At 35.6% G+C, this 25,114-nt stretch overlaps 1 protein-coding gene across 4 annotated transcripts in view; it reads right to left on the reverse strand.

Annotated features, from left to right (window-relative positions):
• The window catches only part of USP34 (ubiquitin specific peptidase 34), a 232,132-nt gene that overhangs the window by 138,415 nt on the left and 68,603 nt on the right, over positions 1–25,114 (reverse strand). For all 4 annotated transcript variants that reach the window (XM_082851536.1, XM_082851535.1, XM_082851537.1 and 1 more), the window contains exons 9-10: positions 16,996–17,077; positions 16,816–16,908 (exon numbers count right to left, since the gene is read on the reverse strand). In XM_082851536.1, the coding sequence (XP_082707662.1) occupies positions 16,816–16,908; positions 16,996–17,077 (175 nt within the window). The remainder of the gene's footprint in view (positions 1–16,815; positions 16,909–16,995; positions 17,078–25,114) is intronic.

Below are 25,114 nucleotides of genomic sequence, written 5' to 3' on the forward strand. Positions count from 1 at the left end.
ACAAAAGGACAAATACTACAGGATTCCACTAATATGAAATATATAGACAGAATGATGGAAGCAGAGTCAAATGATGGATACCAGGAGATGTGAGGAAAGAGAATTGGGGAGTTGTTGTTCAATGGGTGCAGGCTTTCAGTTTTGGAAGATGAAAAAGTTCTAGAGATCTGTTACATAACAATATGAATATAATTAACACCATTAGAATTTTTTAATGGTTCAGAGGGTAAATTTCATGGGTTTTTTTTCCCTACCACAGTTAAAGATTTAAAAAAAAAAAAAGGTTAACAGAGACAAAAGGTAACATCATTCATTAATAAAAGGTTCAATATAGCAAGAATATATAATAAACACTGAAGAAAAAATTGACAGAAATTAAGGGAGAAATAGAAAGTTCTACAATAATAGTTGTAGATGTCAATAACCCACTTCAATAATGGATAAAACAACTAGACAGAAGAAAAGAAAGGAAAGAGAAAACTCGTAGAGCACAATAAACCAACTACACCTAACAGACATATAGAGAGAACACTCCACAAAACAACAGGAGAAAACATTCTTTTCTAAAGAATGTATTCTTTTCTAAAATACAGTTTTCCAGGACAGACCATATGTTAGGCCACAAAACACGTCTCAAGAGATTTAAAAAGATACGTGTTTTCTCTGGCCACAAAAGGATGAAGTTAAGAAATCAATACTAGAAGGAAAACTAGAAATTTTACAAATACACGGAAATTAAATAATACATTCTTAAACAACCAATAGGTCAAAGAAAAAAATGACAAGGGAAATCAGAAAATATTTAGCAACAAATGACTTGAAAAAACAACAAAACAAAATACATGGGATGCAAAAAAGCACTGCACAGAAATTTATTAAATGTAAATGTAAATTTAAAAAGATCTAATTATCAACAACCTAATTTTATCATTTAAGGAACCAGAAAAATAATAAACTAAACCCAAAGCTAAAAGAAGGGAAATAATAAAGATGAGAACACAGATAAATAAAATACAGATTAGGAAAACAATTTTAAAAAATTAACAAAACCAATAGTTGGTTCTTCTAAAGATTCACAAAATAACAAACATTTTGCTAGACTGACTAAAAAATATTTTTAGAAGAGGAGAGAGAAGATGTAAATAGCTAAAATCAGAAATGAAAGTGGGATATTACTACCAAACTTAGAGGTTAAAAAAAAATTATAAGAAAATACCATGAACAACTGTATGCCAAAAAGAATTCCTCACAAATTACCTAAATTGACTCAAGAAGAAAAGGAAAATGTCAATAGAGCTTTAACAAGAGACGGAGTCAGTAATCAACCTCCCAACAAAGTACTACAATACATGGTCTTAACTAGTGAACTCTACCAAACATTTATAGAAAAATTATCACCAATCCTTCTCAAACCCTCCCCCCAAACTGAAGAGAATGAAATACTTCCTAACTCATTCTATGAGACTAGCACTGACCTGATACCAAAGCCTTCATTAAGAATAGAAAATCACAGAGCAATATCTCTTTCAATGATACTAAAGTTCTCCAAAAAATATTAGCAAATCAAATACAACTGCATATTAGCAAATCAAATACAACTGCATACTAAAAGAATTTTCACTGTGACCAAGTGAGATTTACTACAGGAATACAAGGGTAGTTCAATAAGAAAAACACTTACTGTAATACATCCTATTAATAGAAAGGAAAAAAGCCATATAATCTTCTCAACTGATGCAGAAAAGGCATCTGACAAAAATCCAACACCTTTTCATGATAAAAACTCTCAGAACTTTAAGAATAAAGAAAACGTCCACAGCCAACATCACACTCAGTACCCAATGACTGAAAAAATTTCCCCTAGGATCAGGAACAAGACAATGATGCTCGCATTCATCACTGCCGTTCAACACTATATAGAAATTCTAGCCAGAGATATCAGACCACAAAAATAAATAGCAAATCAACTGGAAAGGAAGATGTAAAACTATTCATAAATGACATGATTTTATACATATAGAAAGCTAGTAGAGCTAATAAGCAAATTCACAAAGTTATACAGTACAAGCTCAACAAGCAAAATTCAGCTGTTTCTATATACCAGCAGTGAAATACCTGACAAGAAATTTAAGATAGCAATTCCATTTACAATAGCATACAAAGAATAAATACTCAGAAATGAAACAAAGTAGGTGAAAGACTTGTACAGTGAAAACTACCAAGCACGTCTCAAAGAAATTAATGATTTAAATAAATGGAAAGACATCCTATGTTCATGAATAGGAAGACTTAACATTGTTAATACTACCTAAAGCAATCTACGGATTCATCACAATTCCTATCAAAATTCTAAGAGCCTTTTGGCAGAAATGGAAAATCCAGTGCTCAAATTCATATGGAATTGGAAGGAGTTCTGAAAAGCCAAAAACAATCTTCAAAAAAAGACTTTGAAACACAACAAAAATAGAGTAATTAAAACAGTGTGGCAATGGCGTAAAGACAAACATAGAACAATGGAGTAGAATAGAGAACCCAGAAATGTAACCTCACATAAATGGTCAAATGATTTTTCAACAGTGCCAAGACCATTCAACGGAGAAAGGACAGGCTTTTCCAAAAAACAAAACAAAAAAAAAACGGTGCTCAGAAAACTGGATACTCACATGCAAAAGAGTTAATATAGACCTTTACCTTATCCCCCACACAAAAATTAACTCAAAATGGATCAAAGAGCTAAACTCAGGACACATATAAAACTTTTTTAAGAAAACACTGGATAAAATCTTCACAACACTCGATTTGACAACGGTTTCACTTGTATGACACCAAAAACACAGGCAACAAAAGAAAAAATATATAATAAATCAGACTTCATCAAAATTAAGACTTTTTTTTTTGAGCTGTGTCGGGTCGGGTCTTAGTTGCATCACATGGGATCTTTCGTTGCGGCGCGAGGTTTCTTCATTGCAGTGCTCAGGCTTCTCTCTAGTTGTGGCATGCAGGTTTTTTCTTTCTCTTGTTATGATGTGCAGGCTCCAGGGCATGTGGGCTCTGCAGTTGTGGTGCATAGGCTCCAAAGTGCATGTGTTCTGTAGTTTGTGGCACTCAGGGTCTCTCATTGAAGCGTGCAAGCTCAATAGTTGTGGTGTGCAGGCTTGGCTGTCCTGCAGCATGTGGGATCTTAGTTCCGTGACAACAGATTGAACCCGCGTCCCCTGCATTGCAAGGCCGATTCTTTACCACTGAACCACTAGGGAAGTCCCCAAATTAAGACTTTTTTGTGCATCTAAGGGTACTTTCAAGAAAGCAAAAGACAACTTACAGAGCTGGAGAAAATATTTGCAAATTACGTTATCTGATAAGAGATTAATATCCAGACTATATAAAGTACTCCAAAAACTTAACAGAAACTCTCAAACCACCCAATTCAAGAACAGGCAAAGGATAAACATTTCTGGGACTTCCCTGGGGACGCAGTGGTTAAGAATCCGCCTGCCAATGCGGGGGACACTGGTTTGAGCCCCGTGCTGGGAAGATCCCACATGTCGCTGAGTAACTAAGCCCGTATGCCATAACTACTGAGACTGCGCTCTAGAGTGCACAAGTCACAACTACTGAGCCCACATGCCACAACTATTGAAGCCTGCATGCCTAGAGCCTGTGTTCTGCAACAAGAGAAGCCACTGCAATGAGAAGCCCGCGCATTGCAAGTAAGAGTAGTCCCTGCTCGCCACAACTAGAGAAAAGCCTGTGTGCAGCAACGAAGACCCAACGCAGCCAAAAATAAATTAATTTTTTTTAAAAAAAGGATAACCATTTCTCCGAAGAAGATGCACAAATGACCAATAAGCACATGAAAGGCTGCTCAACATCATTAGTCATTAAGATGCAAATAAATGCAAATTATAACCACAATTAGATACCACTTCATAACTACTAGGATAGCTAAATTTTTTTAAAAAGACAAAAGTGTTGACAAGGATGTGAAGTAATTAGAACCTGCCTGTATTGCTGCTGGGATGTAAAATACTGCAGTTGCTACAGGTTAAACCTAGATTTACCATATGACCCAAAAGTTCTACCCTGAGGTACATATACAGATGAACTGAAAGCAGAGATTCAAACATGTATTTGTACATCCATGTTCATAAAAGTAATTATCTACAATAAACATCCAAAAGGTGGAATTGACTCAAATGTCCACTGATGGATAAATGGATCTAAATGTGGTATATACATACAATGGAATATTATTTATCATAAAAAGAAAAATTTTATATATGCTATAACATGGATGAACCCTGAAAAAACTGTGTTTAGTAAAATAAGCCAGACACAGACAAATACTGTATGACTCCATCAAATGAGGTACCTAGAATAGGCAAGTTCATACAGACACAATGTAGAATGGAGGAAACTAGAAGCCCCCTGGGAAGGAGGAATGGAGAGTTATTGTTCAACAGGTACAGAGTTTTTACTGGGGATGATGTCAAAGTTTTGGATACAGACAAATGATGGTTAAAAAAACACTGTGAATGTATTTAATGCCACTGAACTGTACACTTACGAATGCTTAAAATGCTAAATTACTGGTTAATTATGTTGTATATATTTGTACCACAATAAAAAATTTTTAAATAAAGGAAAAAATATATGTTAAAGGCCATCAACCAAAAACTCAAAACAAGTTAAAAAGAAAAACCCTCATGGGATTTATGAACACCTGAACATGAGAGAAATATTCTACCAACAAAAAATGATAGGATATTATCTTTGTAAAATATTAAAAATAAAAGTTGTTTGTTCAGAAAACGACTACTCTTCATGTATACTACACAGTTCTGATGGAAAACAAAAGAGTGGCTCTAGTAATATGACATTCAATCAAACTCTTCAAGTACAAAGAAATCAGACATCTCAAGTGTGTAGAAACCCAGAACAAAATATCCATAAATTTCTCTCCAGAGACCGGGGGTGTAGATAATTGAGAGGACAGGACTGCCAGTTGACCTTTGAACTAAAACTGGGGAAGCAGCGGCTCCTCACTACCCTCCATCATTAGAATATATGTTCGGCCTGCCTGCCATTCCCAAAGTGGGAGCTACTCCCAGGACATAACCTTGAGAGAGAGTAAGGGGTTGAGACCATCTGGATAGTATTTATGCCTAAACCCAATTAAGGCCTCTCTTATAAACTTGTAAGATTTGACAGGTGAGTGCAGAGATCTACTCATCTTGCAGCCACTGAAGACAAGCCTCATAAGTTAAGTTCCCTTGCTTATTAAACCTGCCACCTACCAATCTGGAGTGATCTCTCTGCCTCTTTCTTCAGTTTCTCCCTGACCTCTGTATACAGGGCCAGTTTACAAACCAACAAGGGAAAAGAAAAGTCTACTCTGTGAATTATACGAGAATAAACACAAATTAACCCTGGAATAAGGAAAAAGGAATGAGAAAAACAGAAATGAAGGAAAAGAATATGTGGTAAATCATATAGCTAAATACAAAATTAATATTAAACAACTGTGGAAATTATAATTTATAGTATAGAACTTAAAAGTTATATAATTTGATAAAATAAAAATAACATAATAAAAACTGCAAGTGGAAAATGAGGAGAGAAAAATGATGAGAATTTCCTCATCTTCCACAGAGGAAAATCAATCGTTACTGTATTTTAGAATGAAAAGAAACACACCCACAAAGAAAATGAGCATCAATAATAGGTATGAGGGACTTCCCTGGGGTACAATGGTTAAGACTCCATGCTCCCAATGCAGGGGACACAGGTTCAATCCCCGGTCAAGGAACTAAGATCCGTATGCCGCAGAGTGCAGCCAAAAAAAAATTACTATTAATAATAATAGATATGAGATTTCAACAAATTTCTGAATGACTGAAATGAATGGGAATACATTTTTAAATGTACAGGTAGAGAAAGCTGTAGCTCAGAATAATTTGTCAGTGAGCTGCAGAGGAGATAGGTCTATCTTCCCACTGTAACTGGGAAAATTTCTGAACTCATCTGAGTACCAGATCTGATGGACAGCAGGAGTGAGACATGAACATGAAATCCTCTGTTTTCTCATTCCTTCCTCTGTTTCCCATTCCCAGGAGTCCATCTGAGAGCTGTAATGGAAAAATATTTCACAACACCCAAGAACATCTAGGCCACTTACCAGTCGTCTTCCTTAAGTATGGACAGCAAAGGCATATGAAAAGACCCAACAACATAAAAGAAAGAATACAGTACAGACAAGAGGTTTGAATATGTAATACAAGAAGGAATCATCATTCATATTAACAGCTCCTAAAAAAGCAGGAATGAATAGAATTCAAATCATAAGATGTAACATAGAGGCAGATACTGCAGTGGCCAGATTATAATTCAAGTACAATCATAACTTCACATGCTAACAGTATGCAATGTCTCATAAATCAGTAATCTAGGGCTTCCCTGGTGGCGCAGTGGTTGAGAGAGTCCGCCTGCCGATGCAGGGGACACAGGTTCGTGCCCCGGTCCAGGAAGATCCCACGTGCCACAGAGCGGCTAGGCCCATGAGCCATGGCCGCTGAGCCTGCGCACCTGGAGCCTGTGCTCCGCAACGGGAGGGGCCACAACAGTGAGAGGCCCGCGTACCGCGAAAACAAACAAACAAACAAACAAAACAGTAATCTAAATGTGTGTACAAATATACATGCAGAAGCTAATAACCAAGAGAGTGTATATCAGCATTTCTAAAATTAGTCATCACATAAACCCTTTGAGAATCTGATGAAAATTATGAACTATTTCCCCTCAAAATATACATAATGCACATTTGAATCAGATGATATTTAAGTTCCTTCTAAATCCTAGGGAATTTTACTTCTGTCATTGAGACATGAAAATCTATTCCCCAAAAGCTATTAGCTGCATTTTAAGATAAGATTATTATCTCAGGAAGTTACATAAATTTATGTGTAAGTTCTTCAAATATGGAAAGCATTTAACAATAAATTCCAATACAGTGGAAAGATTCTGAAGTTTATTTATTTGATGTCCTATGACTAAAAGATTTTATGGTGAGAGGGTATGAAGAGGGAGATGTAGAGAGGTAACTCAGTCAAACCAGAATAATAAGTAACTTTAAACGGCAGAGAAAGTCATTTAAATGTCTAAATGTTTACTGTTTACTTTATACACTAGTTTTTATATGTACTGAAAAATTAATAAATACATGTAAAATTTTCACAGTCTACATAAACATAGACAATAAAAGTCTTCATCTACTTCAGGTCACTTCCCCAAAAGCAAACCTGTGAAACTTTCTTGTCTGACTTTCCAAAATAGTTCCAGACAGTCACAAGTACAAAGAGTACATATACGTGTATGTACATCCCCTTTTTATAACTGTTTTAATACGCAGTGAAAGAATACACTGTGTACTTGCTGTCTTCTCTTAATAAAATAACTACTGTTTTAGATAAAATAATAAATATTTAATAGTGTTTAATAAAAATATTTCTTGGAGGTTGTTCCACATAAGCATAATACAGCAACTTCAGTCCTTCTCTTGGCCACAGAACATTCTATTAAACAGATTTCCCAAAATTTATTTAACTAGCCCTACAGTGACAGACATTCGTGATCTGCTAGTGTAGTTAATGTTGTATCAAACATCTTCATGTACATGTATCTAGAGGATAAATTACCAGAAAGAGAACTGCTATACTGTTCTCCTAAAGCTATACCACACTCTGGTCAATACAGTGTATTGTTAAACATAATGAGAATTACCCAATATATGAAAATGCTATTATGTTAGCTGAACTTACATTTAATTATAATCAAAGATAAGCATTTTTCAAATATTTATAAACCACTTGTTTTTTCCCAATCAATTTCCCGTTTATCACCTTTGTCTTTTTTCTCCTTGGATTCCAATGTAAGAGTTGTGATACAAACAATGAAAAAACCAGCAGCCAATCCAATTATTACTGGGTGAAGTGTGTGTACCAAGTGAGCAAAGTGACCTCAAAAACTTACTCCAGAGGGAAGGGAAAAAAAACTCACGCAAGACTCTGTATGAAACCAACCAACCCTGGACACTTGGAAGCCAGTTACAGTTGGTGCTCAAATAAAAAGAACTCAAAATGTAAAAATTCCTGATAATTCTACATCTGTGGTATATTCAAAAGTAAAGCAGTAACAAAACACAGAAACACCCAAATAAAATGACCTTTAAAATATACTTATTTAATCTTGTTAAACTAACTTTTATAGATATTTTAAGTTGTTTCAGACTGTATCACAGATTATGCCAGAATTTTTAAATCATTTCCTTATTAGGTTACTTGAAACTCTTGCTAGGGTAAAACACTAGAAGTTTTAATACACCGTATTATTAATTATAAATTTGATGAATTTCACCTTCAATAAACAGTGCTTCACTATTCTTAGTTATTTATTCTATATTACTTACCATATCACTGTTCTCATATTTTGCTTGCCTTGCTATGAACAAAATAAAATTTAAAAATCTACTAAAAAGAACATTTTCTGAAAGTTATGAAAGAGAACTTCCTAAGTATTTTAGGATTACTCTGAAATATGAACTGCTTCATTAATGTGTTAAAATGATAATGATGTATAAATAGACAATATTAAATATGAGAATTTAAAAAAACTATATTGAAAAATTACCACAACCAATATTAGGTTTCAAGGCACACAATTATTAAAAATCAAAAATTTGAAAATGCTTAAGTATATAAAAAGTATATATGCAATGATCATTAAGTATAAGGAAGAAATAAAGTATAATGGATGTAAGCAAGTAATATAAGGGGAGAAATGGCTATTTTAATAGCAATAATAAATAAAATTAAAATCCTAAAAAAAAAATCCTTAAGAATAAGCTTAACATGAAATAAAATCTATACACAAATAACTCTGAAATGCTGAATGAAACAAAATAAAACAAATGGCATATCGTGTTTTGGGTAGGAAGACAACTTCACCTCTCAAAATAATCATTATAACAGTAAAAACAACAATATTTTTAAAGAAGAATCAATGCTAAAATTCACATGGAAAAATAAGAGACATAAAGATTCTTTTAAAAAAATATAAGGAGAAACAATCAGCCTTGCCAGATAATAAGAAATATTACATAGACACAAGGGGGAAAAAGAAAATACATTAGTATAAAACCAAGGACTAGCAAATGTCTTCTTGATGGCCCAGACAATAAATATTTTAAGATTACAGGTGATATGGTCTCTGTTACAAATATTGCACTCTGCCACTGCAGTGTGGAAGCAGCCACAGACAAAAATATGAAAAAGAATAGGCAAGGCTAAGTTGCAAGAAAACCATTTACAAAATCAAGTGGCCAGCCCACAGGTCATAAGTTTACCAATCTCTGATATATAGATCATGACTAGATATACCAATAGGTCAGTCTACAAAGTCCAGAAATTGACCCAGTCAAGATAAAACTGGTATCTCAAATCAGTGAGGAGAAGAATTACTGAACAAATGGAATGGGGACAACTATATAACCAAAAAATGGGGGGAAAATGTTGGATACGTACATGACCCTTTGAACCATGATAAATTCCTATTGGATCGAAGATTAAAATATAAAATTGAAACAAAATGTACAGAAAAGAACTAAAGAGGAATTTTCTTGTAATCTTGAAATGCATTTCAAACCATAACACAAAAGCCACAGGCCATGAAAAATTCAACCACAAGTGTGAAACCACAAACTTGAAACTCAACTGCAAAAACCACCTTAACTAAAACAGCAAGAAGACATCAAAGCAGAATGTAGGCATAACTCATAACACAAACAAAAGTCTGATTTCACTGATATATAAAGATCTCCTACAAAAAAGAAACTAAGTAAAGCAACTGATAAATGTCAAAGAATATAAACATCACCAGAAAAGGAAACAAAAAGGGTTGTTAAGCACAAGATTTTCAACCTGATTCATACAAAAGAAATCCGAATTTAAAACATCAATGAAAACACTTTTCACCCATCAGTTTAGCAAATAAAAAGAAGTTTAAGAACATGATTTTAAAAAAGAAGAAAAAAAAAAGATCTAGCAGCCTATTCACTTCTCTGCAGGACTCTCCGCTTCAGCTGGCTCTGGTCCCCTTCCACAAGCTGTGTGGCTGACAGAGTCTTGGTGCTCCAGCCTGATGTCAGGTCTCAGCCTCTGAGATGGGAGAGACAAGTTCAGGACACTGGACCACCAGAGACCCCCCCAGCCCTATGTAATATCAATCAGCAAGAGCTCTCCCAGAGATCTCCATCTCAATGCTAAAACCCAGCTCCATCCAACGGCCAGCAAGCTCCAGTGCTTGATGCACCATGCCAAACAACTAGCAAGACAGGAACACAACCCCACCCATTAGCAGAGAGGCTGCCTAAAATCATACTAAGTTCACAGACAACCCAAAACACACCAACGGATGCGGTCCTGCCCACCAGAAAGACAAGATCCAGCCCCACCACCAGAACACAGGCACCAGTCCCCTCCACCAGGAAGCCTGCACAAGCCACTGAACCAACCTCACCCACTGGGGGCAGACACCAAGAACAACAGGAACTATGAACCTGCAGCCTCTGAAAAGGAGACCTCAAACACAAAATGAGAAGACAGAGAAATATGCAGCAGATGAAGGAGCAAGGTAAAAACCCACCAGACCAAACATATGAAGAGGAAACAGGCAGTCTACCTGAAAAAGAATTCAGAGTAATGACAGTAAAGATGATCCAAAATCTCAGAAATACAATGGAGAAAATACAAGAAACGTTTAACAAGGAGCCAGAAGAACTAAAGAGCAAACAAACAATGAGGAACAACACAGTATATTAAAAATTCTCTAGAAGGAATCAATAGCAGAATAACAGGCAGAAGAACAGACAGTGACCTGGAAGATAAAACAGTGGAAATAACTACTGCAGAGCAGAATAAAAAAGAATGAGAAGAACTGAGGACAGTCTCAGAGACCTCTGGGACAACATTAAACGCACCAACATTCAAATTATAGGGGTGTCAGAAGAAGAAGAGGAAAAGAAAGGGTCTGAGAAAATATTTGAAGAGATTTTAGTTGAAAACTTCCCTAACCTAGGAAAGCAAATAGTCAATCAAGTCCAGGAAGGAGAGTCCCATACAGGATAAATCCAAGGAGAAACACGCCAAGATACATATTAATCAAACTATCAAAACTTAAATACAAAGTAAAAATATTAAAAGCAGCGAGGGAAAAGCAACAAATAACATACAAGGGAATCCCCATAAGGCTAACAGCTGATCTATCAGCAGAAACTCTGCAAGCTAGAAGGGAGTGGCAGGACATATTTAAAGTGATGAAAGGGAAAAACCTACAACCAAGATTACTCTACCCAGCAAGGATATCATTCAGATTTGGTGGAGAAATTAAAACCTTTACAGACAAGTGAAAGTTAAGAGAACTCAGCACCACCAAACCAGCTTTACAACAGATGCTAAACTTCTCTAGGCAGGAAACACAAGAGAAGGAAAAGACCTACAATAACGAACCCAAAACAATTAAGAAAATGGGAATAGGAACATACATATTGATAATTACCTTAAATGTAAATAGATTAAATGCTTCAACCAAAAGACATAGACTGGCTGAATGGATACAAAAACAAGACCCATATATATGCTGTCTACAAGAGAGCCACTTCAGACCTAGGGACACATACAGACTGAAACTGAGGGGATGGAAAAAGATATTCCGTGCAAATGGAAATCACAAGAAAGTTGGAGCAGCAATTCTCATATCAGACAAAATTGACTTTAAAGATTATTACAAGAGACAAAGAAGGACACTACATAGTGATCAAGGGATCAATCCAAGAAGATATAACAATTGTAAATATTTATGCACCCAACATAGGAGCCCCTCAATACATAAGGCAAATACTAACAGCCATAAAAGGGGAAATCGACAGTAACACATTCATAGTAGGGGACTATAACACCCCACTTTCACCAATGGACAGATCATCCAAAATGAAAATAAATAAGGAGACACAAGCTTTAAATGATACATTAAACAAGATGGACTTAATTGATATTTATAGGACATTCCATCCAAAAACAGAATACACATTTTTCTCAAGTGCTCATGGAACATTCTCCAAGATAGATCATATCTTGGGTCACAAATCAAGCCTTGGTAAATTTAAGAAAACTGAAATTGTATCAAGTATCTTTTCCGACCACAACGCTATGAGACTAGATATCAATTACAGGAAAAGATCTGTAAAAAATACAAACACATGGAGGCTAAACAATACACTACTTAATAACGAAGTGATCACTGAAGAAATCAAAGAGGAAATCAAAAAATACCTAGAAACAAATGACAATGGACACACGACGACCCAAAATCTATGGGATGCAGCAAAAGCAGTTCTAAGAGGGAAGTTTATAGCAATACAATCCTACCTTAAGAAACAGGAAACATCTCGAATAAACAACCTAACCTTGCACCTAAAGCAATTAGAGAAAGAAGAACAAAAAAACCCCAAAGTTAGCAGAAGGAAAGAAATCATAAAAATCAGATCAGAAATAAATGAAAAAGAAATGAAGAAAACAACAGCAAAGATCAATAAAACTAAAAGCTGGTTCTTTGAAAGGATAAACAAAATTGATAAACCATTAGCCAGACTCATCAAGAAAAAAAGGGAGAAGACTGAAATCAATAGAATTAGAAATGAAAAAGGAGAAGTAACAACTGACACTGCAGAAATACAAAAGATCATGAGAGATTACTACAAGCAACTCTATGCCAATAAGATGGACAACCTGGGAGAAATGGACAAATTCTTAGAAATGAACCACCTTCTGAGACTGAACAAGGAAGAAATCGAAAATATTAAACAGACCAATCACAAGCACTGAAATTGAAACTGTGAATAAAAATCTTCCTACAACAAAAAGCCCTGGACCAGACAGCTTCACAGGTGAATTCTATCAAACGTTAAGAGAAGAGCTAACACCCTGATACCAAAACCAGACAAAGATGTCACAAAAAAAGAAAACTACAGGCCACTATCACTGATGAACATAGATGCAAAAATCCTCAACAAACTACTAGCAAACAGAGTCCAACAGCACATTAAAAGGATCATACACCATGATCAAAAGGTGTTTATCCCAGGAATTCAAGGATTCTTCAAAGTACGCAAATCAATCAATGTGATGCACCATATTAACAAATTGAAGGATAAAAACCATACGATAATCTCAACAGATGAAGAAAAAACTTTCAACAAAATTCACTCATTTATGATAAAAACTCTCCAGAGAGTAGGCATAGAGGGAACCTACCTCAACATAATAAAGGCCATATATTCCAAACCCACAGCCAACATCGTTCTCAATGGTGAAAAACTGAAACCATTTCCTCTAAGATCAGGAACAAGACAAAGTTGCCCACTCTCACCACTATTATTCAACATAGTTTTGGAAGTTTTAGCCATGGCAATCAGAGAAGAAATAAAAGGAATCCAAATTGGAAAAGAAGAAGTAAAACTCACTGTTTGCAGATGACATGATACTATACACAGAGAGTCCTAAAGATGCTACCAGAAAACTACTAGAGCTAAGCAATGAATTTGGTAAAGTAGCAGAATACAGAATTAATGCGCAGCAATCTCTTGCATTCCTATACACTAATGATGAAAAATCTGAAAGAGAAATTAAGGAAACACTCCCATTTACCACTGCAACAAAAAGAATAAAATACCTTGGAATAAACCTACCTAAGGAGACAAAAGACCTGTATGCAGAAAACCATAAGACTGATGAAAGAAATTAAAGATGATACAAACAGATGGAGAGATATACCATGTTCTTGGATTGGAAGAATCAACATTGTGAAAATGACTATACTACCCAAAGCAATCTACAGATTCAATGCAATCCCTATCATACTACCAATGGCATCTTTCACAGAACTACAACAAAAAATTTCGCAATTTGTATGGAAACACAAAAGACCTCCAATAGCCAAAGCAATCTTAAAAAAAACAGGGGCTTCCCTGGTGGCGCAATGGTTGAGAGTCCGCCTGCCGATGCAGGGGACACGGGTTCGTGCCCAGGTCTGGGAAGATCCCACATGCCGCGGTGCGGCTGGGCCCATGAGTCATGGCCGCTGAGCCTGCGCGCCTGGAGCCTGTGCTCCGCAACAGGAGAGGCCACAACAGTGAGAGGCCTGCGTACCGCAAAAAAAAAAAAAGAAAAAGAAAAACAGAGCTAGAGGAATCAGGCTCCCTGACTTCAGACTTAAGACTTTGTAGTTATACTACAAAGCTACAGTAATCAAGACAGTATGGTACTGGCACAAAAAGAGAAATAAAGATCAATGGAACAGGATAGAAAGCCTAGAGATAAACCCATGCACGTATGATAACATATGTGCATGTTATGTGCATGTTATGATATGATAATCTCTCAAAGATAACCTTATCTTTGTTAAAGGAGGCAATAATATACAATGGAGAAAAGACAGCCTCTTCAGTAAGTGGTGGTGGGAAAACTGGGCAGCTACATGTAAAAGAATGAAATTAGAACACTCCCTAACACCATATACAAAATTAAACTCCAAATGGATTAAAGACCTTAATGTAAGGCCAGACACTATCAAACTCCTAGAGGAAAACATAGGCAGAATACTCTATGACATAAATCACAGCAAGATCCTTTTTGACGCACCTCCTAGAAAAAGGGAAATAAAAACAAAAATAAACAAATGGAACGTAATGAAACTTAAAAGCTTTTGCACAGCAAAGGAAAACATAAACAAGACTAAAGGACAACCCTCAAATGGGAGAAAATATTTGCAAACGAAGCAACTGACAAAGGATTAATCTCCAAAATATATAAACAGTTCATGCAGCTTAATATCAAAAAAACAAACAACCCAATCCAAAAATGGGCAGAAGACCTAAACAGACATTTCTCCAAAGAAGATATACAGATTGCCAACAAACACATGAAAGGATGCTCAACATCATTAATCATTAGAGAAATGCAAATCAAAACTACAATGAGGTTATCACCTCACACCGGTCAGAATGGCCACCATCAAAAAATCTACAAACAATAATGCTGGAGAGGGTGTGGAGAAAAGGGAACCCTCTTCCACTGTTGGTGGGAATGTAAATTGATATAGCCACTATGGAGAACAGTATGGAGATTCCTTAAAAAACTAAAAATAGAACTACCATATGACCCAGCAATCCCACTACTGGGCATATACCCTGAGAAAACCATAATTCAAAAAGAGTCATGTACCACAATGCTCACTGCAGCTCTATTTACAATAGCCAGGACATGGAAGCAACCTAAGTGTCCATCAACAGATGAATGGATAAAGATGTGGCACATATATACAATGGAATATTACACTCAGCCTTAAAAAGAAACAAAATTGAGTTATTTGTAGAGAGGTGGATGGACCTCGAGTGTCTCATACAGAGTGAAGTAAGAACGAGAAAAACAAGTACCACATGCTAACACATATATATGGAATCTGTAAAAAAAGTTTCTCACGAACCTAGGGGCAGGACAGGAATAAAGACGCAGACATAGAGAATGGACTTGAGAACACGGGGAGGGGGTAAGGATAAGCTGGGACAAAGTTAGACAGCACTGACATATATACACTACCAAATATAAAATAGCTAGTGGGAAGCAGCTGCATCGCACAGGGAGATCAGCTCGGTGCTTTGTGACCACCTAGAGGGATGGGATCGGGAGGGTGGGAGAGAGACACGAGAGGAAGGGGATATGGGGATATATATATACATATAGCTGATTCACTTTGTTATTCAGCATAAACTAACACAACGTTGTAAAGCAATTATACTCCAATAAAGATGTTAAAAAAAAATTATTGAGGAGAATAAGGTGAAAGTGGCACTATCACACCATTAGCTACCACAAGTAAACCACACTTACTTTAACCTGACAATACTACTTATAAGTAGGAATGTATCCTATGTAATAGTTTTGCATATGGATTAGCTGACTACTATAAGTTACTTATTGTAGCATTGTTTATAATAAAAAAGATTGGAAAAAATAGTGCCTATGAACAGGAACTGGTTAAATAAATTATGGTTCATGCATATAATGAAACACTATGCAGTCCTAAAAAAGAAAAAATGTGTTTTATATATTGACATGGAATAATAATCTCCAGGACAAACTGTTAGTGAAAAAAAGCCAAATCCGTTTAGTATGATACATCTGTGGAAAAGAGGACAGGGAAGAGAAATGTTTACAATTGGCAATTTATATAGAAAATCTATGATGCACCTGAGAGGTTAGGAACTGCATGCATGGGAGATATAGGCAGGAGGGGGAAAATGTATAGCATATCCTTTTATATCTACTTTTTGAAATTTGAACTATATGGATATGTGCCTATTCAAAAAATTAAATTAAAGAAGAAAATAGTATAATAGAAAAAAAATATGAATACAATGTTCAGGACAGAAGCATTGATTGTATAAATTAATAGGAAACTATCTCTTAATAAACCAAGAACCTCTAACTGACTGACTCTCATTTCCTTCGATTGTACCAGTAGTACAGTAAGATAAGACATGGACTCTGAAGCCAGATTTCTTAGATTTGATCCCCAACTTTTCCCATGGCATGGTTTCTTTAGCGACAAAATGAGGATAATAATAGAACGTACCTTATAGGGGAGTAAAGAACTTAGAACGGAACAAATAATAAAGAAGCACTTATGTTAAGCTGTTGATATTACCTGCGCTGCAGCCCAAATGCAGTCAATATGCTGAGTACTCAGTCGCCCTTCTGCTGCCAAAAAATTCAAAATCACTTGGCACTGTTTGATAATCTGGAAAAGAAAAACTTATTACAGTTAATTTTTAAAAGCATTCTTCTCTCTTAATAGAGCAGATAAGTCACATATTAGTTCACAAACCTCAATATGTAAATTTGGTCCAAATATATGCTCTACCACATTGTTGCTTATAAGCCAGTCTGCAAGTTCTTTTGCAATGGACCTAAAGTCAAATAATAGAAATAGTTAATACATTTAAGAAAATATTAGTATCAATCTTTCCCATGTCTAAAAGCAGACTCAGGTGAAAATCTAAAACTGTTCACATACCAATTATAAAGAAGTGATTATATACAATTAACTGTTAATAGTATTATGAAGAATAACTGAAACAGAAATACAAGAAATGGTAATACTACCTGAATTTATAAACAAGCAAAAAAAAAATCTGAAAAGTTAGGATAACTAACACCAGGTACACAGGTGAGAATACCAAGGGTAACACCTAAAAACTGATGTATTTTCTTACTCAAAGACCTTGCCTTCCCATTTTTAATTTCCATAGTAGGCACTGAGGCATTCAGGGAAGGTTTCCCCATATGTCCTCTATGGTAAGATAACATCAGAAAAGTAGGTTACCAAAAGGGTGGGGTAAGAAAAAAAGAAGAATCTCCAAGCCAAATGGCAAGTCTCCTTCCTGCCTGATATTAACGAAGGTTCTGCTAATGTGATCCCTAAAGTTATCAACTGACTGTTCAGAACACTTGGTTACACTTAGGAACAACTCATCTTTCATTTCAAAAAGTAAACTTTTTATTTTTGAACAGTTTTAGATTATCATTCATTTTGCAAAAAGAGCTATCAATTCTTTTAGAGTAATAAATCACTGGCACAGAAAATTAAATTGTTATGTTACCAATAAGGTAATGTAAGTTTATCAGTTAATTTGTCTTTTACAGCTTTGAGATATGTATGAAATATAGTAAACTAAACATATTTAAAGTATATAGAGTTCAATGAATTTAAACTTAAATATACATCTATGAATCCATCAGCACTGCCAAGATAACAAACACATCAACCCAAAAAGTTTCTTTAAAAAAAAAAAAAAAAGTTTCTTTATGCCCCTTTTTAATCCCTCTTTTTCTCAGCTCCCACAACCCACTGCCCAGACAACCAATGATGTGCTTTCTGTTATTACATAGTTTTCATTTTCTAGAACTTCATATAAAAAAAGATATAGGATGTACTGTTTTATAAATTTTAGATTCTTTCACTCAGCATTAAGATTTATCCATTTTCTTTCATTTGTCATTAGCCCATTGGTTCATTCCAGGTTTGAGCAATTATGAATAAAGCTGCTATAATCACCCGTGTGCAGGTTTTTGTGTGGACATGTTTTCAACTCCTTTGGATAAATGCCAGGGAACATGACTGCTGGATCATATGGGAAGAGTACGCTGAGTTTTTTAAGAAACTATGAAACTGTCTTCCGAAGTGGCTGTACCTTCTTGCATTCCCACCAGCGGTGAATGAGAGTTCCTGTTGCTCCACATCCTTGTCAGCATTTGGTGTTATCAGTGTTCTGGATTTTGACCATTCCAATAGGCATGTAATGCAATCTCATCGTTGTTTTGATTTGCATTTCCCTGATGAAAGAGGAGCATCTTTGCATGTGCTCATTTGCCATCTGTATGTCTTCTTTGGTGGAGTGTCTGCTAAAGTCAGTGTATTTTTTAATCAGATTGTTCATTTTCTTACTGTTAAATTTTTAAGAGTTCTGTGTATATTTTGGATAACAGTCCTTTAACAGATGTGTCTTTTACAAGTATTTTCCCCTGTCTACGGCTGTCTTCTCATTCTCTTGACATTGTCTTTCGCAGAGCAGAAGTTTTTATTTTTAAAGAAGTCCAGCTTACCAATTCATGGATCATGGTGTTGAACTCAAAAGGTTACCACCATACCCAAGGTCATCTAGATTTTTTCCTATGTTATCTTTTAGGAGCGTTATAGTTTTACATTCTATGTTTAGGTGTGTGGTCCATTTTGAATTAATTTTTGTGAAGGGTGTGAGATGTGTCTAGATTTTTTTTCCCATGTGGTTGTCCAATTGTTTCAGCACCATTTGTTGAAAACCCTATCTCTGCTGCTTTGTACTACTGTCTTTGCTCCTTTGTTAAATATCAGCTGACTATATTTATATGGGCCTATTTCTGAGCACTGTATTCTGTTCCATTGACCTATTTGTCTGTTCTTTCACCAATACTGCACTGTCTTGATCACTGTAATTTTACAGTAACTCTTGAAGGTGGGTAATGTCGGTCCTCCAATTTTGTTGTTTCCTTTCAAAACTGTGTTGGCTATTCTGGGTCTTTTGCCTCTCTATTTAAACAAATGTTAGAATCAGTTTGTCGAGATCCACAAAATAACTTACTTTGATTTTGATTGAGACTGCAATGAATCTATAGATCAAGTTGGAAAGGACTGATACCTTTACAATTTTAAGTCTTCCTATCCATAGACATGGAATATCTCTCCATTTATTTAGCTCATCTTTGCTATCTTTCATCAGAGTTTTGTTATTTTCCTCATATAGACCTTTTCATATTGTTAGATTTATACCTAAGTATTTCATTTTTTGTGGTGTTAATGTAAATGGTATTGTATTTTAAATTTCAAATTCTATTTGTTCACTGCTGATATATACGAAATTTTTTTTTTTTTTTTTTGTGGTACGCGGGTCTCTCACTGTTGTGGCCTCTCCCGTTGCGGAGCACAGGCTCCAAACGCACAGTCCCCGGACGCACAGGCTCAGTGGCCATGGCTCACAGGCCTAGTCGCTCTGCGGCATGTGGGATCTTCCCAGACCGGGGCACGAACCCGTGTCCCCTGCATTGGCAGGCGGACTCTCAACCACTGCGCCACCAGGGAAGCCCGTGACTGACTTTTGATTACTAACTTTGTATCCTGCAATCCTGCTATAAATGCTCATTAGTTCCATGAGACTGTCAATTCTTTCAGATTTTCTACATAGATGATCAGGTCATCTGCGATCAAAGACAGTTTTACTTCTGCCTTCCTAATCTATACACCTTTTATTTCCTTTTCTTCTCTTGTTGCATCAGGTAGGACTTTCCAGTACAATGCTGAAAAGCAGTGGTGAGAGTGGACACCCTTTCCTTGTTCCTGACCTTAGTGAAACAGCTTTGACCTTCACATCATTAAGTATGATGTTAGCTGTAGGAGGTTTTGTAGATGTTCTTTAACATGTTGATGAAGTTCCTCTCTATGCCTAGTTTACTGAGAGGTTTTTTTTATCATGAATGATAAAATTTGACCTTGTCAAAATTTTGACTTTACATTAATTGATCTTGAAACGCTGAACCAGCCTTGAATACCTGAGCTAAATCTCACTTGGTTGTGGTGTATAATTCTTTTTATACCTTGCTGGATTCGATTTGCTAATATTTTATGAGGATTTTTATATGTATGTTCATGGGAAGTACTGGTCTGTCGTTTTCTTGTAATGCCTTTGTCTGGTTTTGGTATTAGGGTAATGCTGGTAAGGCTTCCCTCTGCTATCTTCTGAAAAAGACTATAGAGAATTGGTATAATTCCTTCCTTAAATATTTGGTTAAATTTACCAATGAACCCATCTGGTCCTGGTACTTTGTTTTGGAAGGTCATTAACTGTTGATTCAATTTATTTAATTGAGACAGGCCCTTTCAGAGCAATTCTTTAAAAAAAATTTAAATGGCTACTACAGAAGAACAGCTAATGAAAAAAGTAGTGATATGTATATTGTGGGTAGAAGAAAAACGGTTTCAAAATAGGATGAGCAGTGAAAAGACCCCAAGTTTTTTCAGTTATGTAAATTATACACAGAAAAACTGGAAGGACTGAACAATTTCTTTTCTTGTTTATCCATAGAAGAATTATATTTAATTTTAAAATTATTCTAAAGATTTTTAATAAGCTATGAATTAGATATATGACCTCAAAGGGTAAAACATTAAAATAAAACTAGTAGTGGTATATTTTACCTATTTCTGAGTAACCCAACAGAAGCTATGATCCATGAATCAACTCTATGATGTTTAACATACAAAAAGACAATTCAACAACTAAAAATAATTCTAAAAAATAAATCCCATGCTTTCAGTTTCTTGAAAAACACTGAAAGGAGACTCAGGGACTTTTGTAACAGCCAAGAACTGTAACTATAACTGAGCAAGCATAAAACTGGACAATGTTATCAGTAACAATCATTCAGGGCTCTGGAAACATATATATACTGGGACTCCCAGAAGGAGTAAGGAGAACAGAAAGAAAATTTGAAGAAACTATGGTCAAACATCCCAAATTTGATGAAAAATGTTCATCTACACAGCCAAGAATCACAACAAGCGCCAACTAAGATAAACACAAGGATATCAACACCCAGAGACATCAGAGTCAAACTCTTAAAAGCCAAAGAGCAACAGAAAAATCTTAAAAGCAGCAAGAGAAAAAGAACTAAGCACATAGAAAGGAACCACAATAAGATTCGCAGCTGACTTATCAGAAACAAAGGAATAGAGCTATACTGAAGCACTGTTCCTATATTTTACTAGAATTGTGATTAATCTGAAGTAGACAGTATTAAATTAAAATGCATATTGTAACCCATAAAGCAACCACTGGCAAAATAATTTTTAAAGTATAAAAAAATGGAATTAAAATGGTATACAGTACTCCCTCTGTAACCATGGGTTCTGCATCCATAGATGCAACCAACAGAGGATCAAAAATATTTCTTAAAAAAAATTCCAGAAAGTTCCAAAAGGCAAAACTTGAATTTGCCAAATGCTTGCAACTATTTACATAACACCTACATTGTATTAGGTATTGTAAGTAATCAAGAGATGATTTAAAGTATACAGGAGGATATGTACAGATTACATGCAAACACTACATGACTTTATATAAGGGAGTTGAGCATCTGAAGATTTTGGTATCCACAGGTGATCCTGGAACCAATCCCCCACATATACCAAGGGACAACTGTACTACCGTATACTGACATACTGCAAAATAAGGCAGTAAAGGAGAAACAGAAAAAAAAATTTTTTGAGGAAGACATACAAAAACCCAACAGCAAAACGGCAGGCATAAATCCAACTATATAATATTAAGAGTGACTGGATTAAATACTCCTATCAAAAGGGAGAGATGGTAGGAGTAGATTTTTTTTTCTTCTTCAATCCAACCAAATGCTACCTCCAAGAGACATACTTTAGATCCAAAAACAAACAGGTTGAAAATAAGAGGATGGAAAAAGATATACCATGAAAACAGTAAGCATAATAAAGCTGCAGTGGCTATACTAACATCAAACAAAATACACTAAACTAAAAATTGTTTTAAAGAGACAAAGAGGGATATTTTATAATGATGAAAGGATGAAATTATCAGGAACATAACAACTATAAACATATATGTACCCAACAAAATGTCCTAAAATACGTGAAGCAAAAACCAACAGAACTGAAGGGAGAAAAAGAAATATAGCCAATTCCTACTACTCTTGGCAGTTATATTCTATAACGTCACTGCACTGAATTAGCTAATACTGAACCCCTGAGTATTTTTTTAAATTATTGTCACCCACTGCTTTAATGGGTAAAAAGAACATGTCATTAGCATCAAGTGCTTCCTAGAGTGGGTTCTCTTTAAAAGAATGACTCAGCGCAATAATGTGACTAGCTGTTTGCCTTTGACTGGAAGAAGACAGAGGGTTTGATTAAATGCAAATCTTATATAGTAACTTTAGATACACAATTTGTTCTACAATCCGTTTGCAGAACTCCTTTAAAGAAAGATGTTTCACAAAACTAAGATTTGTTTTGAAGTTCCCACTTCAGTCAGAACAATGCAAGGGAGGCTCTTCCCTTTATGTAAAAATGCCATCACAGATAGACCATCAACATCCTTCCCCCTACCCCGTTCCCTCAGAAAAAAGAGACGTGGCTCTCATTTGCGTATTCCAATGATCTCTCAATGTTGCTTTCTTTTATTTGATCCTCTTTTTCTAAAAACTCTTTTTATAATTGAGGTACAACTGACATATAACATTATATTAGTTTCAAGTGTACAACATAATGATTCAATATTTATATATATTGCTAAATGATCACCACAGTAAGTCAACACCCATCATCATATATAGTTAGAAAAAAAATTCTTTCCCTTGTGATGAGGGCTTTTAAGATCTACTCTCCTAGCAACTTTCAAATATGCAATACTATATTATCAACTATAGCCACCATGCTATACATTACTATCCTCATGACATTTATTTCATAACTAGAAATTTGTACCTTTTGACATCCTTCACCTGTTTTGCCCTCCCCTGACCTCCACACCTCTGAAACTACCAATTTGTTCTCTGTGTCTATAAGCTTAGGGTTTTGGGGGTTTTTTTCTTTTTTTTTTAAAACATCTTTATTGGAATATAATTGCTTTACAATGTTGTGTTAGTTTCTGCTGTATAACAAAGTGAATCAGCTATATGTATACATGTATCCCCATATCCCCTCCCTCTTGCGTCTCCCTCCCACCCTCCCTATCCCACCCCTCTAGGTGGTCACAAAGCACTGAGCTGATCTCAGCGTTTTTGTTTTTAAAGTCCGTACATAAATGAGATCATATGATGTCTTTCTCTGACTTATTTCACTTAGTATAATGCCCTCAAGGTCCATCCATGTTACCATAAATGGCAAGATTTCATTCTTTTTTATGGCTGAATAGAATTCCATTGTATATAATATTTCACCATAGAACTGAAAGGACAGAAAAACAAATAATACAGTCAACTCTTGTTACTCATGGCAGCTGAGTTCTACAAAATTGCTGGAGTAAATTTACTCATGTTGAACCCTTGAATATTAAATCCTAAAAATAACTTATCAGATTCTATTTTCTCTATTTTACAAAAGAGAAAATGAGCTTCAGAAGTGTTGAGGTGACTTTACTGAGGCTGCCCCAATACCATGTGCTAGACTTGGGATTCATATCCCTCCAACCGGCCCAGAGCCAGAGCTTCTTGCCCTATACTGCACTGCCTCTTACCACTTCCTTCCTCTGGTCATTTCTGTAACCAGCACTAAAACAACGCAGAGCATCACCTTGTATGACTTCAGTTGGAAATGTGCATGTTAGGAGACTCATTTTTTACTGCTCTGTGCATTTCCACAAATGACCGTGAGGGCACCAGAAGTACTGATTTGGGGATCACAAATAAATTGCAGCAAATAGGCAAATTAATAAAAACAAAATCCACAGATGAGGATAAACTGAAGTTGGAGACTTCAATGCCCTACTTTTGATAATGGAATAGAACAAGTGTAGGTAAAAAAATCAACAAGGATATAGAAGACAAACAATATTACAAACTCATTAGACCTAAAAGACATCTACTGAACACTTCATACAACAGCTGAATAAAGTCTTCTTAAGCACATATGAATATTCTGTGGTACAGATCATATGCTAATCTATAAAACAAGACAAATAACCCAACTAAAAGCTAGGCAAAAAGTGAACAAACAATTCAGTGAAGAAGAAATACAATGGCAAATAACCATATAAAAAGATGTTCAACATCCTTAGTAATTAGGCAAATGTAAATTAAAACCATAATGAGGGCTTCCCTGGTGGTGCAGTGGTTGAGAGTCTGTCTGTCGATGCAGGGGACACGGGTTCGTGCCCCGGTCTGGGAAGATCCCACATGCCGCGGAGTGGCTGGGCCCGTGAGCCATGGCTGCTGAGCCTGCGCGTCCGGAGCCTGTGCTCCGCAATGGGAGAGGCCACGGCAGTGAGAGGCCCGCGTACCGCAAAAAATAAATAAATAATAATAATGAAATGCCACTTTATACCCACTATAATGGCTATAATCAAAAAGATAAAAACAAGTCCTGACAAGACTGGGGGGAAAACTGGAACCCTCATACATTGCTAGTGGGAATATAAAATAATACAGAAATGTTGGAAAACATTTTGACAGTTTCTTTAAAAGTTAAACATAAAATGATCTTACAAACCAGTGATCGCATGCCTACGTATCTACCAAGAGAAATGAAAACATATGTCCACAAAAAGACTGTACACAAATGTTTAAAGCAGCATTATTCACACTAATCAAAAAGTAGAAACATTCAAATATCCATCAACTTTGGTAAAAGGATAAACAAAATGGGATATGGCTACATAATGTAATAC

This window comes from Leucopleurus acutus (genome assembly GCF_964270905.1).
Source record: "Leucopleurus acutus genome assembly, chromosome: 12".
Lineage (NCBI taxonomy): Eukaryota > Metazoa > Chordata > Mammalia > Artiodactyla > Delphinidae > Leucopleurus > Leucopleurus acutus.